Below are 13,927 nucleotides of genomic sequence, written 5' to 3'. Positions count from 1 at the left end.
TCGCCTTTGAGCGAGTGCAGGCAAGAACAGAAGAAGTCCTCCTTGCCTTTGAGCGAGTGCAGGTGAGAACAGAAGAAGTCCTCCTCGCCTTTGAGCGAGTGCAGGCAAGAATAAAAGAAGTCCTCCTCGCCTTTGAGCGAGTGCAGGCAAGAACAGAACGAAAGACCTCTCTGCACAAGCAGATAGAGGCAAGATTAAAAGTCCTCAGCGCGTCCAGGGGGGAGGAGATGTACACCCCGGGCAAGCTGAGGCACCAGAAAAAGTCCTTCTTGCCTCATAGTGAGTTCAGGCAAGATGAACTGAAAGGTCAGGGGTGTTCGTGACCTTAAACGGTGGGAAGGGAAGGAAAACGCCTTTTCCACTTTAAGTGAAATATCAATATTGACCCAGTAAGACCAGATAAAACTTCCACGCTTGCAGGCGGTGTGAAGATGGACAAAATCCTCCTCGTCTTGAACGAGTTCAGGTACGACGATCAGAAGAGTTTCAGGCGATGACAGGAGTAAGGGCTCACGTTGCTGGGCAGATCAGGTAAACCGTATTTTGATACTAGTTTGAGTTAAAACCTGCTGCCTAGTAAGTAACTTATGTTAAGGTTTGTTGCCTTCAGTTCACAAGTTATATTAAATGTCATCGCTAGAGAGTTAATAGTCGCTCAAATTTACTTTGAGTTAACAGTTTGATAAGTTGTTATAAGATTAACAGTTTATTCAAGTTCGAAGCAGTGTGTGAAAGGTGAGGCTCGAATATTGCTGAGTTAATTCATTTGAGTAAGTTTCACCAGTTATGTTGGTAAGCCACACATCAAATAAAGGTAAAAGCGTGCAAAGTAAATAGAAAGACGATATACGGGAAGTAAAAATCATATAAGTACCGACTATTCGAGTTTACACGCGGATGTAAACAATTACATAAGCAGTATAATTGCAGAAAAAGTTTTTACAAAGAAAAGGTGATGGAGGGAGGTAGCTAGTCTTCAGAAGGTACAATCTTCCCATCCACCACCTCGTTGCAGATCGACACGATGGAAAGGTCGAGCTCAGGGTATTGGCATGCGACTTGCTCCAGAGCGGCGTCAAACCCGGTGGCAAGAACTTGGGCAGCGCTCTGCTCGAGCTCGTGTGTTTGCTTCTTCAGTTTTTCCGTTTCCTCACGAGCTCGAGCGAGTTCTTCAGCAGCTTTTTTGCCTTCGTCCCGAGAATGGGCCAGCTCTGCAACGACCTTTTTGGCCTCCGCGCGAGCTTCGGCGAGCTCGGCGAGAGCATTGTCCCTTTCCTTCTCGACCTTCCCAAGGAGAATCTCCCGATCTGCCGATCTCTTCTCGAGATTCTCCACCCTGGACGCTTTCGCCTTTTTTGCAGCCTCCAAATCTGCCACCTTGAGCCTATAGGGGACCAGCTTGCTCTCCAAGTCAATCTTCTCTTGGAGTTGGAGGTGTAGTTTTTGGCGCAGATCGGAGGATTCCTTGCGCGTGCTTCTTAGCTCCGCGTCCATTACATCCTCCAACCTCGAGTGCTCCAGCTCAGCCATCAGCATGTTGCACGTGAGCTTTTCAGCCTCAGCCCTTATCATCAGATTTGACTCCTTGAGCGCGGAGTTGTCCTCTTGAAGCTTCTTGAGAAAGTCCTTCACAGCTCTTGATACAAGCACGGGAAGATCTTCCGCCATAGTCTTCAGTTGGGCTGTGAAGGGCCTCAAGGTCTCTTCAAAGGAAGTTGGGAGGCTTGAGGTTGCTGCTGGAGGTGTTGGAGGGGTTTGGTGCTGACTTTCACCACCACCCTCTTGAGTTTGTAGGGCAAGGGGGGCTTCTAGGCGTGGTGTTAAGGTCGGGGATTTTGTTATCAGTATTGGCGAGATCTGAGCTCCCTCATCTTCTCCTAACGCGACCCCAACAATAGATGTGGTGGAAGGAGGACCCTCTCCAACAGATACGAACGGTGTTGAGGCGCTTGGAGGGTCCTCTGCGTAGTTAGGGCCGCTGCTTTCGACCATTGGGGGCGCGGCGGCCAAGGGCGTTGCTTGGACTGGTTGTAGTGGAGTTGGAGGTGAGGGCGGTGTTGGTGTTTGGAGTGCAGGTGGTGAAGAGGGGTCCGCCCTTTTCCTCTTAGTGATGAGGCCATCCTCAGTCTCTTCATCATCCTCTTCTTCCTCTTGCACCACTTGAGGAGCCTTCCTCTTGGGTCTCCTTAAGACCAGCTTTTTCCTTTCTGGGGCGGGTAGTACCCCAAAAGAAGTTGGACCTCGGGGAGGAGTTTTGCTTTGAGTAGCGGCGATTGCCGCCATTGGTTTGGGCACAGCTTGGGAGCCCACCGCGAGCTTATGGGATCGGGCGATCGCCCTCAATTCCGCCAGTTTCCCTTTTCCCAACCTGTTATCTGCACAAGGTAAAGAACAGATGAGCAACCAAGGCAGAAGTAGAAAATACAAGTATATTTATGCAGAGACAACACAAGCAATACATGGATGAAAGATCAAGGTCAACACAGAATAATGGAATGCCAAAATAGAGTGGTGAAGACGCTAAGTTAGTGTTAACTCGAAGTGAAAGACTTGATGCTGGGGTAGGAGCTAACCTATGTGTATTTCGAGTTGGCTCTCGAAGAACTCGAAGGGAATTATTGAGGCAGTGGGGAAGGTGATGTTGACGGCGGCCACGCTCTTCTAGAAGAGACAAAGATCTTTGTCTAACTCCCCCATGTTGTCAGGACTTCTTGGTCTTTTGAAGCTGTCCTTAGAGTCCTTGTTCCCCTTGTTTACCCAATACAAGGGGAAGCCGTCAAGCAGTGAGGGGTCTTGCTCATTCTGGCACACCTTCACGAACTTCCCTTTCCAGTCTTTATAAGATTGCTGGAAGATTGAGAAGATTGATCTCCCAGCAATCCCGTTCAAGCTGACCCAGAGGCGATCTCCGGGATTCTTTGCCTCGAACAGGAAGAGGAAGACATCGACTGAGGCTGGCAGCAACAAGTGCGCATAGAGGATTTGGAACGCCCAGCTGTTGGGATGAAGCTGGGCAGGGGCGATGTTGAGCTCGGTCAGCAACTCTCTCTCAAAACGAGTAAAAGGAAGCCTAAGCTTCACTTTCTTGAACAAGGTAGTGTAGATGAAGCAGAACAACTCGCCATTGTTCCCCTTATCGTCCGCGCAGATCGGTTCACCCGGGGGGCAGCGCAGCACGACCACTTTGCAATCATGCTCCTTGTGGAAGGAAAGGTCGGGTTGATCTCCTTTCTTCAATCGATGCACGCCCAACTCAGTGTTTATCGAGGAGGTCTCTTTTAGCAGAGTTGGGGTGGCCCAAGGATAGAGCTCCTTATAGTCTTGTGGAGGAAGGGAGGCTCCTCCGGCGAGTGGTGGAGTTGCCTGGGTAGGGTTGGCATAAGAAGGGGCAGGCCTCTCAGCCTGTGTAGAGGGAGCACCAGAGGCTCGTGGGGGGTTGCGTGCTGATGGAGGATTTGCCCCAGGAGCAACCCTACGAGTTTTGGGTGGAGGGTTTCGCGATGAAGAAGGAGGGTTAGCGGTGGACTTTGTGTGAGCCATCGCAGGAACTACAAAGGAAAGAGAAAGGGATGAAATGAAGATAGCAGAGAATGACAAGATTGGGGACGAAGAAGATAGAACGAACGATTAAGGGTTCGCTGGGATAAACGTTATCAAGGACGAGAACTTAGGTTACGAGAAAAAGAAAAACAGCCCACAACGTATGCTTCAGACAGATAATGGATGATGCAAACCGATTAAAATGCAACAAATACCAATAGGAGGAGTAAAAGGGTTACCTTTTTATGATCGGATGAGCGATGAAGAAAGTTGAAGATTGAGAAAGACGAGGAGTTTCGGAGTTCGCAGAGAAAGCGTTTGGAATGCTTGCGGATGAAGAAAGATGATGGAACAGTGAATAGCGCGAAGGGTTTAAGGGTTTTCGAACGTTGTAGGAAGCGCAAACGGCAAGTCTGTGTAGTCGCCAATTGTTGGCTTGGCGTTCTCCGATCTCTAGTATGTATAACCGGCGGTCACCAGGCTTGCGTCATAGTCGCCGTATGTGAGTTCTAGGATATCAGGTGGTTAGAGACCGCCGAAAGGGGCACATCACCGAGAGATCAGGAAGGCTTGCTTAAGGCTTTCAAGAGATACAAGTACGGAGGATGAGGTTGTCAGATGATCATTCCCTAGCCAGAGGTCGAGGTAAGGGAACAATTTCCCAGAACATGCGTGATGTGCAAGTGAAGCAGATCGTGATAGCGGCAGGCGAGACCACAGAGAAGGTGTGCATGGTGACACCCCGTACTCGCCACTTAAGGGGTCGCGCTCCAAGGAAGCTGTGCAACAAGTTACTCCTTGCATGGGTAACTTAGTCGAATAGCTTGAAGAGTAGAAGTGACGCTCAAGTGGAGGGGGCTCTAGATGGTGACACGTGTACAACTGGATGCGAGCCACGTGTCCAGAGGTGTAACCGTCAGTAGAGAGAAAGTGCTCAGGTATATAAGGAACTCTTAACAGACTTTTGAGGTACGTTTTAGAACACTTCAGTACGCTTTCAGAATACCCTCTAGTACACTGAGATTCACTGCGCACGGTTCCTTGAGTTGAGATTTCCTCTCTTAGTTTTTGGTGATTCTGTCACTGACTTGAGCGTCGGAGCGCGATCGGCCGCAGCGGCGCCACTCTGTTTTCTTCAGGTTCTTGCGAGGAATCGAGGCGTGAAGGACAGAGGCTAACGTGGTGCGAAGCTGATCCAGAAGGAGAAACCTTTGACGTGGCAAGACTCTTGCGCTCAGGTCAACCGGTTGTTTATTAGAATGAGAAACGTCGGAAGCAGAGGAGGGTTGAGTGAGGAAGAGACTCCTTGGCATCAGTTACCAACAAAGTTTGTCATACCATATATAATTTTAATGCTTTCTGCCGCACTCACGACGCCCACATATCCGTCCGTCCCGGCAAGCCTGGAGAACCTGATTGTTTGGACGACAGACCTAAAAAGGGGAAACCCTTCTTCTTCATGTACCAGACCGTGTTCAAACGCGTAGGAGTGCATCTCCCATTCACTCCCTTTGAACGGGAACTCCTCACTGAAATCAATACCGCCCCCACCCAGCTCTGATCCTGCCGGCAACTCGAACGTGGAGGAATCGCTTCGTAGCACTCTCTGCCCTGTCTACGCGACTGCGTCTTCTGCAGAATCACCCTCAGAACCTTCTCTTGGTGCTCCAGACGTGGCCTGCAAAACACACAGACGGCGCCTCTAGCGGCCGTTTGCACTCCGACGATCAAGTTAGTCCACAGAACCACCAAAGACTAGAAAACTAGTAGTGTGTGTGAAAAACTCTTGCTCTCTGTTTTTTTCCTCTCCTCACTCTCACTCTGATTCTCTCTTTTATCTCTCTTTCCCTGCTTCTGGGCATAACAGAATTCTGTTATGCTTTTCTGGCATGTGTCAGAACCCTGTTATGCTTTTCAGAGAAAGCGTACCTTCAGAATCAGCAGTGGGGAGCGTGAGAGTCTGTGCATGTCTGCGCGTCTCTGCGCTTGGCTGCGCCTGTCTGTACCTTTAGTGGTACGGAGTGCTCTTTTGTCTGGACCGCACCCCTCTCAGATGATGACACGTGGAGGCCTGCAACTCACATCTAACCACACACGTGTCACTTACTGGAAGGGCTCTAGCGCTTCTCCTTGTGTGCCTAAGTTACGCCCTTGCGGAGTAACTTAGGATGTTTCTCTTATCTGGGCAGATCGCATACTCTTGGGAGAACGTCGGGTGTGGCTGGTCTAGGCACACTCACCAAACGTTGCTCTCTGCGTAGGCGACTTACCCTTCACGATGCCATGCACGTAATGGGTCGAGGGAATCACCAACCACTCACTGGTTTACTAGTTCCCTCAGGCCACTCTCGTGCATGATTCCCAGAGGTGTGCTCATGCGAGATCCATGCGTAACGCTCTCGCTGGGAACCCCATTCCCAGTTTAACTGCGTGTAACACGAGACCCCGATGACAACACCCCGACGACTGATCAGTGTTTATCTGTTTCTCACGTTCTGCCTTCAGGCGTTAGTCTGAGAACTGGTCTGTTGGTGGCCACTTGGCTACTGACCACCGATCACCATTCTGGATGATCTGTCCCCCGACCTCTCTGCCGCCTGATCTTTCGGTGGTCACTTGGTTACTGACCACCGATCACCTCTCTTGGCGATCGTCCCCCTAACCTCTCTGCCACCTGGTCCACGTGTCACCCTGCGAGTGGTCCACGTGGTTCTCTGATGCTGACGTCATCGACTACCAATGACCGATCCGATCAAGCTCCATCCCAACAGCTGGGCATTCGTGAGGGGTTTTCAAATTCTTTGCGGACACCTGGGCATCCTCCCTTCCGTAGATGTTTTCCTGCATTTCTTTGAGGTGAAAAAGCAGGGGAAAAGCTTCTGGGTAAGCTTTTCCGGGATCGCGGGCAGGATCCTCCTCTCCCTCTTCCAAAACTCTTACAAGAACTGGAAAGGGAAGTTCTTTAGGGTGTGCAGTGCCAAGTACGACCCCAAAGCCTTGGACGGCTTCCCCCTCTATTGGACGGAGCGCCCTAAGCTGCTCAGGGCCAAGGCCCTGGAAGAGCTATCTCCTGCTGACAGGGAGGTAAGCAAGGCTTTGGCTGGGCTGGGGATCGTTTTCGATACCTTGAAGCTTGTTGCTAGCGAGTACAACGCTCACGCCCTGACAACATACTTTGGTAAGGAGACTCTTCCCTCGTCCCCTTTGCCGTTGTACCGCCCTAGTAGTCGGAAGTGATGACGTGGCACCAAGCTATTGCATAGGCGTGTTGATGGGACGCCTGGCTGGCAGAAGGGAAGGAAGTCGGGGGGCTCGTGTAGTCGCCAGTTATTAAGTTGGCGTGCTCCGATCTCCAGCACACCAGAACCGGCGGTCACCGGGTTAAAGATGAAGTCGCCAGATATGAATCCAGGCGACCAAGTGATTAGAGATCGCCGAAATAAGGACATCGCCGAAGATGAAGGCACATAGACATTTCCTAGCTGACCAGAGGATGAGGTCGGGGGACAGCTTGCTTGAGCATACACGGTGAAACAGGTGGTGCAGATCATGAAGGCGGTCGGCGGGACCACAGGGAAGGTCTGTACGAAGGCACCTTAACCCGCCAATCCAGTAGAGATCGCGCTCCGAGGCAACTATGCACTGAGTAGTATCATGCATAAGTAACTTAGCCAAAAGAGAGTCAGAAGCAGCGCCCAAGTCAAGGAGGCTCCAGATGATGGCACGTGTACAGCTGGATGCAAGCCACGTGTCCAAGTGTGTAACTGCCAGGAGAGAGAAAGAGTTTCCCAACGAACTTTTGAGGTACGCACGTTCAGATTGTCTTCTTTACGCTTGCGAGTTCTTGAGTATACTGAGAGAGAACTGGTTCACGGTTCCTTGAGTGTTACTCTTAGTATTTGGTGGTTCGGTCACTGACTTAGGCGTTGGAGTGCGATCGGCCGCAGCGGCGCCGTTCTGTTCTTTTGCAGGTTCTTAAGGTGGATCGCGTTGAAGGACGGAGGTTGACGCGGCGCACACATCGATCCAAGCTTTGACGAGGCAAAGCTCCAGCGTTTTGGTCAACAGGCAGGATCAGCCGTGAACACCCTGCTACCGGATGTTTGTTCCCACTACTTCCTTCCCTGTTTCTCATGGTGCCCTGTTACTTGCATCTTACGCTTCTATGCGTTTTGCCACTTTGCATAGTTGCTTTGGCCCTAATTTTTGCTGTTTGGTCTGTTTTGATGTAGGATCGGTGATGGACGCCTCTAAAAGAATGATGCTGGCGAAAGCAATGAAGGAGGCTCGCGCCGCCAAGGCGGGCGCCTCCTCCACCCCTGCTGCTGATCCGGTCCCCCCACCGACTCTGTCACCGCCTCCTCCGATCACTACCGAAGCTCCCCTAAGTTCATCTCCGTCATCTCTACATAGCCCCGAAGCACTTTAGGCTCCCGGCTCTCTTCTGCCCATCGCCGCCGTTCCCCTAGCCGCGGCCTCGTCGCCGGCTCCAACCCCCCTTGACAAAGGGAAACGGGTCTTGGAGATTTTATCAGATGATGAGGACTCGGAAGGTGTGGCACCTTTCAAAAGGAGAAAATCTGCGCGGGTTCCTCTTCTGCTTGAGGCGTCGCCCCAGGGAGGGAATCCCTTCATGGATGACCCTCCCAGCGCGACCTCACTTCCTCCCGCCACAGTCCAAGAGGAAGGGGGCGAAGGTGCCGAGTCTGCCCCGCCCCTCCGCCGGTAGAAGTCTCTGCCTCCCCTGCTCCCGCCGTTGCCGCTGCCGCCCCAGATCTCATCGCCATCCCTCCTCCAATCATGCATCTAATGAGGGGCTTCAGTGGCGGGACTCTGCCAGAGGGCACCGACAGGAAGGAAGGCATGCCTTTGTACTTGGGGGCCTTCTTGGCGGTGGCCCTTGAATGGCGCGCCCAGGCCAGGAACGCTGTCTTGCAAACTCAAACTCTCCAGGCCTTGGAAACAAAGGTATCTGCTCTGGAGGAGGAGAAGAAAACCCTGGGATGCCAGAATGAAGCCTACCAAACCTCTCTGAAGCAGGCGCAAGAATCCAAAGCAGAAACTGAGAGGCGACTGGCAGAGGCATTTGAGCTCCAGGCTGACTTTTATACTCGGGAAGTCGCCCTCCAAGTTCAGTTAACGGGCCTTCAAGAATTGGTCCAAGCCGATGCAGAAGTTCAAAAAGACTTGAAGGACCGTTGCTGCGAGCAGGCCGACGAGATGGAGCGAATGGAGGGGGAAATGGCAACCCAGGCCAAGGCCATGGGCCTTCTCCAGGCTGACTACGACAAACTACAGGTCGAGGTCAGTCAGCTTCGCGTGGAAAAGGAGGCTTTGGAGAAGCAGGTGGCATCTGGGGATGCCGCCATTGAGGAGCTAGAGAAGGATAAAAAGGCCCTCATCCAGGAGATGGCAGGTACTTTTGAGGAGGGGTTCCAAGAAGCTTTGGCTCAAGCAGTCTGCACGAATCTGGGGATTGACGTTTCCACCTGCGATTCCACTCACCACATTGTTGATGGAAAGGTCGTGCCCTTGGAGCTAGACGATTGAGCCGCCACCCTCGATCATTGGCCCATTCCTTTATACTTGTTTTAACCTTCTCTGGCAAATCTGTAATTCTTTGAATCATATGCACTCTTGATACAACTCTGGAACTTTGTTACATTTGTTTTCGTGTCCTCGCGACATAGAATTCTGCCTGTATGATTTTATTCTCATCCTTTGCCTTCTTGTGCCTTGGTTGTTTGGCTTGCATTATACACGCTTCTTTTACTTCGTCGGGCGGCCTTGTAGGCCTGGGAAAGGTCACGCGCCGATGTCCACACCCACGGTGAGGCTTACCTAACGGAGCCGTATCGTCCACGGGGTGCTTCTAACACCCAAACGGTCCTTCCCTTGATCCATAACGCTCGACGCCCATGCCTAAGGAGAGGCCTGCTACAGCAGCGCCGTATCGTCCTCGGGTGTCTGAAACGCCGAGTGTTTTGAGGGGGGGGGGGTCGTTCCCTCCATGGTCTTTCCTTCCCATAGGTATCGGGGAACGCCGTGCCAGTGATTGGCTGGCGTTTTGGCGGTCCCGCCTCCCTCCACAGTCTTTCCTACCTATGGGTCTCGGGGATGCGACGCCAGTAACTAACTTCGCCTTCCTCGACTTCGTCTCCCTCCACAGTCTTTCCTACCCGTGGGTATTGAGGAGGCAAACTCGCTGATATTTTGATGGGCGACGCCCGCGACGTCCCACGCTGGCGTCGTCCATTATATCATTCCAGGCGACGCCTCGGGCGTCTCATGCTAGCGTCGCCTTGGGCGTCGTCCCTACCTAGACATTGACTTTGACCTTGGGCTTGGTCGACGCCTGGGGACAGCGAAGAGCTCGAGGCCCTTCCCGTATCTTGCACGAGGCGCTTCTTGTATAGCCGATGGGACGTTCAGTCATTCAACTTGGTCCACGTGGCGTTTCTTGTATGGCTGATGGGACATCCAGTCATTCGATTTGATCCTGACTCCTACTGTGCTCCTGATCCCCTTTCGACGGTGCATCGTACCATCGGGTATTCTGCTGATATGACGTGTTATGGGTTTAACCAGGGATGCCTGGGCCACCCTTCCATCTGCTGCCACGTGGCTCAATCGTGCGGTGCATCCATTCGCGTCGTTTGGCGCTCTAACCGCTTTATTTAACTCTTCAAACTCTGAAACTATCCTCATCATTTTTCACTCTTCATAACCTACCCACGTTCTCTCTTCTTGCACCCTTCCTTCTTGCACCCTTTCTTTCCTCACGAAGGGTTCTTCCAGCATTCGCTGCCATCGCTCGACTCTTGCATTTCCGGCGGGTCATACGCCTTTAACGATCCCAGATCTTGTTAAAGAATGTCCTCTCGTGCTGTCTCTCCCAGGGTCAATCCCAGGGATCAGTACCCTTGGGCTTCGAGCGAACTTCTTGACGAATGTTCATGCTTACTCGCTACCAGGGCCATAAGGGAACACAAAGGGGATTCATGTTCCTATGATCACCGGGCCTTTGCGAGGAGGCATGACGACATTGCTGTGCTCCCTTGCACTCTAGGGGAGCCAGTATGCGGAGACGATCGGGCCAACGAAGGGGTCCCTTTCTTTTACTTTTACCAGGTGGTTTTCAAGACCATCGGAGTGCGCCTACCCTTCTCCTGGTTCGAGAAGGAACTGCTGACGGAGATCAATGTCGCTCCGGCCCAGTTATACCCCAACAACTGGGCCTTTGTCAAAGCCTTCGACATTTTCTTCGGGTTTCTGGGTTGTGCACCCTCGGTTGACCTCTTTCTTCACTTCTTTGAGGTGAAGAGGCAGAGGCACAACCTCTGGGTAACTCTCAGTAATGTACCCGGGAGAGTTCTCTTCACACCCTTCCAAAACTCGTTCACCGGGTGGAAAGGCCGGTTCTTCAAGATCTGCCGCACTGACCTTGTTCCCAACGCTCTGGATGGGTTTCCGCTGTACTGGGTGAGAGAGGCGAGGGCCCTCAAAACCAAACCCTTCAAGAAGCTGGCTCCAAGTGATCAAATAGCTTGCCGGATTCTTGCTGAGGCGGGAGGTTTTGACTCTGCCACTTTGATCAGCCTGGAGTTCAACGCTGGGACTCTTGAAAAGTACATATGTAAGAGTCACTGCCCTAGAAACTTTGGCCTTTATCGCTTTCCAACCGTGCATGTCTTGCTTCATGGTATCTCTGACACATTTATCTCCCTTGGTGCAGGTTCGAAGATAAACCAAGACAGGAGGACACGACTTACTCGAGCTCTGCGAGCTGGGATCAAGGCTTCATCTTCCTCCAGTGCTGACTCCGACGGCCACTGAGAAGCGGCTCTTTTGTGATTTGCATGAGTTGTAATATTTGCCCCATTTGCGCTACTCCCATTGTATCGAACATTGCTTGTAACATCAATTTTCTATATCATACTTGATTTTTGCAACGTTACTTTACTCTGCATATGTTTCGCATATTGTGCGCTTTTCTTTCGTCATGTTCATCAACGGCGCCTGGATCCAGGCGACGCCTTCTTTCTTGGCGACGCCTTCTTTCTTGGCGACGCCTTCTTTCTTGGCGACGCCTTCTTTCTTGGCGACGCCTTCTCTCTTGGCGACGCCTTACATTACTTCAAACGGAGAAAGATAAAGGCTGAAAACCAAGGCACTTCTTTTTCTCAAACTGGTTTTACCTTTTATTTGGGTGACCTCATTAAAAAACCCCCAAGAGGGAAAAAGAGTGTCCCCTTCAACTAAATTGTTACATAACTGCTTACATAAGTCAACTGAAGTAAAATTTTAAATTGGCTGCTGATCCTGCCTGTTGACCAGAACGTTGGAACTTGCCTCGTCAAACTTGGATCGACGTGTGCACCGCTTCAACCTTCGTCCTTCGTCACGATCCACCTCAAGAACCTGCAAAAGAACAGAGCGGCGCCGCTGCGGCCGATCGCACTCCAACGCCCAAGTCAGTGACCGAACCACCAAATACTACAAGAGCAACACTCAAGAGCTCTCAAGGAACCGTGCAATGTTCTCTCTCACAGTATGCTCAAGAACTCGCAAGCGTAAAGAATACAATCTGAACGTGCATACCTTAGAAGTTCGTTGGGAAACCCTTTTATACCTGGTCATTTTCTCTCTCCTGGCAGTTACGCATCTGGACACGTGGCTCGCATCCAACCGTACACGTGCCATCATCTGGAGCCTCCTTGACTTGGGCGCTGCTTCTGACTCTCTTTTGGCTAAGTTACTTATGCATGGTACTGCCCAGTGCATAGCTAACTTGGAGCGCGATCTCTACTGGGATTGGCAAGTTAGGGAGCCTTCGTACACCTTCCCTGTGGTCTCGCCGACCGCCTTCATAATCTGCATCACCTTCATCTTCGGCGATGTCCTTGTTTCGGCGATCTCGAATCATCCGGTCGCCTGAGTTTACATCTGGCGACTTCATCTTTAACCCGGTGACCGCCGGTTCTGGTGTGCTGGAGATCGGAGCACGCCAACTTAATAACTGGCGACTTCACGAATCCCCCGACTTCCTTCCCTTCTGCCAACCTGGCGTCTTGTCAACACGCCTATACTGTAGCTTGGTGCCACGCCATCACTTCCGACTACCAGGGCGGTACACAAGCCCCCCAGTCTTAAGCGAAGACTTGCCCAGCGAAAAGACTAAAGGAGTCACGTCAATACCGATCTACGTGGCACTGGTGCAGAATCCCAAGCGGTTGTACTTTCTGCTTTTCTGACGCTCCACCAAACACTCCTCCCATCGCTCGACACGTGGCTTCATCAACAGTTACCTTCAGTTAACGTTTGCGCTTCCCAAACCCATTTCGAAAAACCCTTAAACTCATTCCGCTCCACTGTTCCATCACTTTCTTCGTATTCCCAGACGCTCCAACTCTCTTCTGCAAAAAAGCTCTCAACGTTCTTCAACCTCCTGAATCACCAACATCCTTCATTACTCTTCCGATCATAAAAAGGTACTTCCTTTCCTTCTCCTGCTGGTTTTTCCTGCATTTTAACCGATTCGCATCATCCTTTAACTGTCTGGTGCATACGTTGTGGGTTGTTTTTTTCATTTCTCCTTTCTCGTAACTTAGGGCTCCGTCAACGTCACAACGAACCTACGTTCGTTTGTTTTTCACCCTTCTTTCATGATCAAGTCAGCCTCTGCGAACCCTGATCATTTTTCCTTTTCTTTTTCCTCTGCAGCTTCCGCAATGACTCGCTCAAAGATTACCCCAAATCCTCCTCCTTCATCACGAAACCCCTCCTCACAAGCACACGACCCACCGCGAGCACGTGGTGCTTCGTCTTCTCAGGCTGAGAGGCCTGCACCCTCCCGCCCCAACTTGGCTCAGGCCACTCCCCCTGTTACTGGAGGAGCCTCTGTTCCCTCCCCAGACTTCAAAAAACTGTACCCATGGGCCACCTCGACTTTGTTGAGGGAAACATCTTCTGTAAACTCTGCTGGGGCAGTTCTGCGACTGACGAAAGGAGATGAGCCCCACCAATCATTCCATAAGGAGCACGACGAGAAGATGACGGTGCTACCTTGCCCTCCCGAAATGCCGGTGTGCGTTGACGATAAGGGGAACACCGGCGGGTTGTTCTGCCTCATATACACCACCCTGTTCAAGAAGGTGAAACTTAGGTTTCCCTTCACTCGCTTTGAAAGGGAGCTTCTCACCGAGCTCGACATCGCCGCCGCCCAGCTCCATCCCAACAGCTGGGCGTTCGTACGGGCTTTCCAAATAATGTGCGACCACTTGGGGCTGCCAGCGTCAGTGGACGTTTTCTTATTTCTTTTTGAAGCCAAGCACCCAGGAGATCGCCTGTCGGTAAGCTTGAACGGGATTGCTGGGAGGTCGATCCT

The 13,927-nt window shown here is 51.6% G+C and overlaps 1 protein-coding gene across 1 annotated transcript; it reads right to left on the bottom strand.

The window, feature by feature from the left end:
• Positions 1 to 969: 969 nt before the first annotated feature.
• Positions 970 to 2,283, bottom strand: LOC137838521 (uncharacterized). The gene has a single exon (XM_068647767.1). The coding sequence runs from the start codon at positions 2,281 to 2,283 to the stop codon at positions 970 to 972; it is 1,314 nt and encodes a 437-aa protein (XP_068503868.1).
• Positions 2,284 to 13,927: the final 11,644 nt, after the last annotated feature.

Source organism: Phaseolus vulgaris, chromosome 4 (genome assembly GCF_000499845.2).
Source record: "Phaseolus vulgaris cultivar G19833 chromosome 4, P. vulgaris v2.0, whole genome shotgun sequence".
Taxonomy (NCBI): Eukaryota; Viridiplantae; Streptophyta; class Magnoliopsida; order Fabales; family Fabaceae; genus Phaseolus; species Phaseolus vulgaris.
Note: the sequence above shows the minus strand (reverse complement) of the source record. Positions and strands in the feature narration are given on the sequence as shown.

Bases quoted from the DNA above. Each gene is read 5' to 3' on its own strand.
- LOC137838521 (XM_068647767.1), bottom strand. From the start codon at position 2,283: ATGGCGGCAATCGCCGCTACTCAAAGCAAAACTCCTCCCCGAGGTCCA.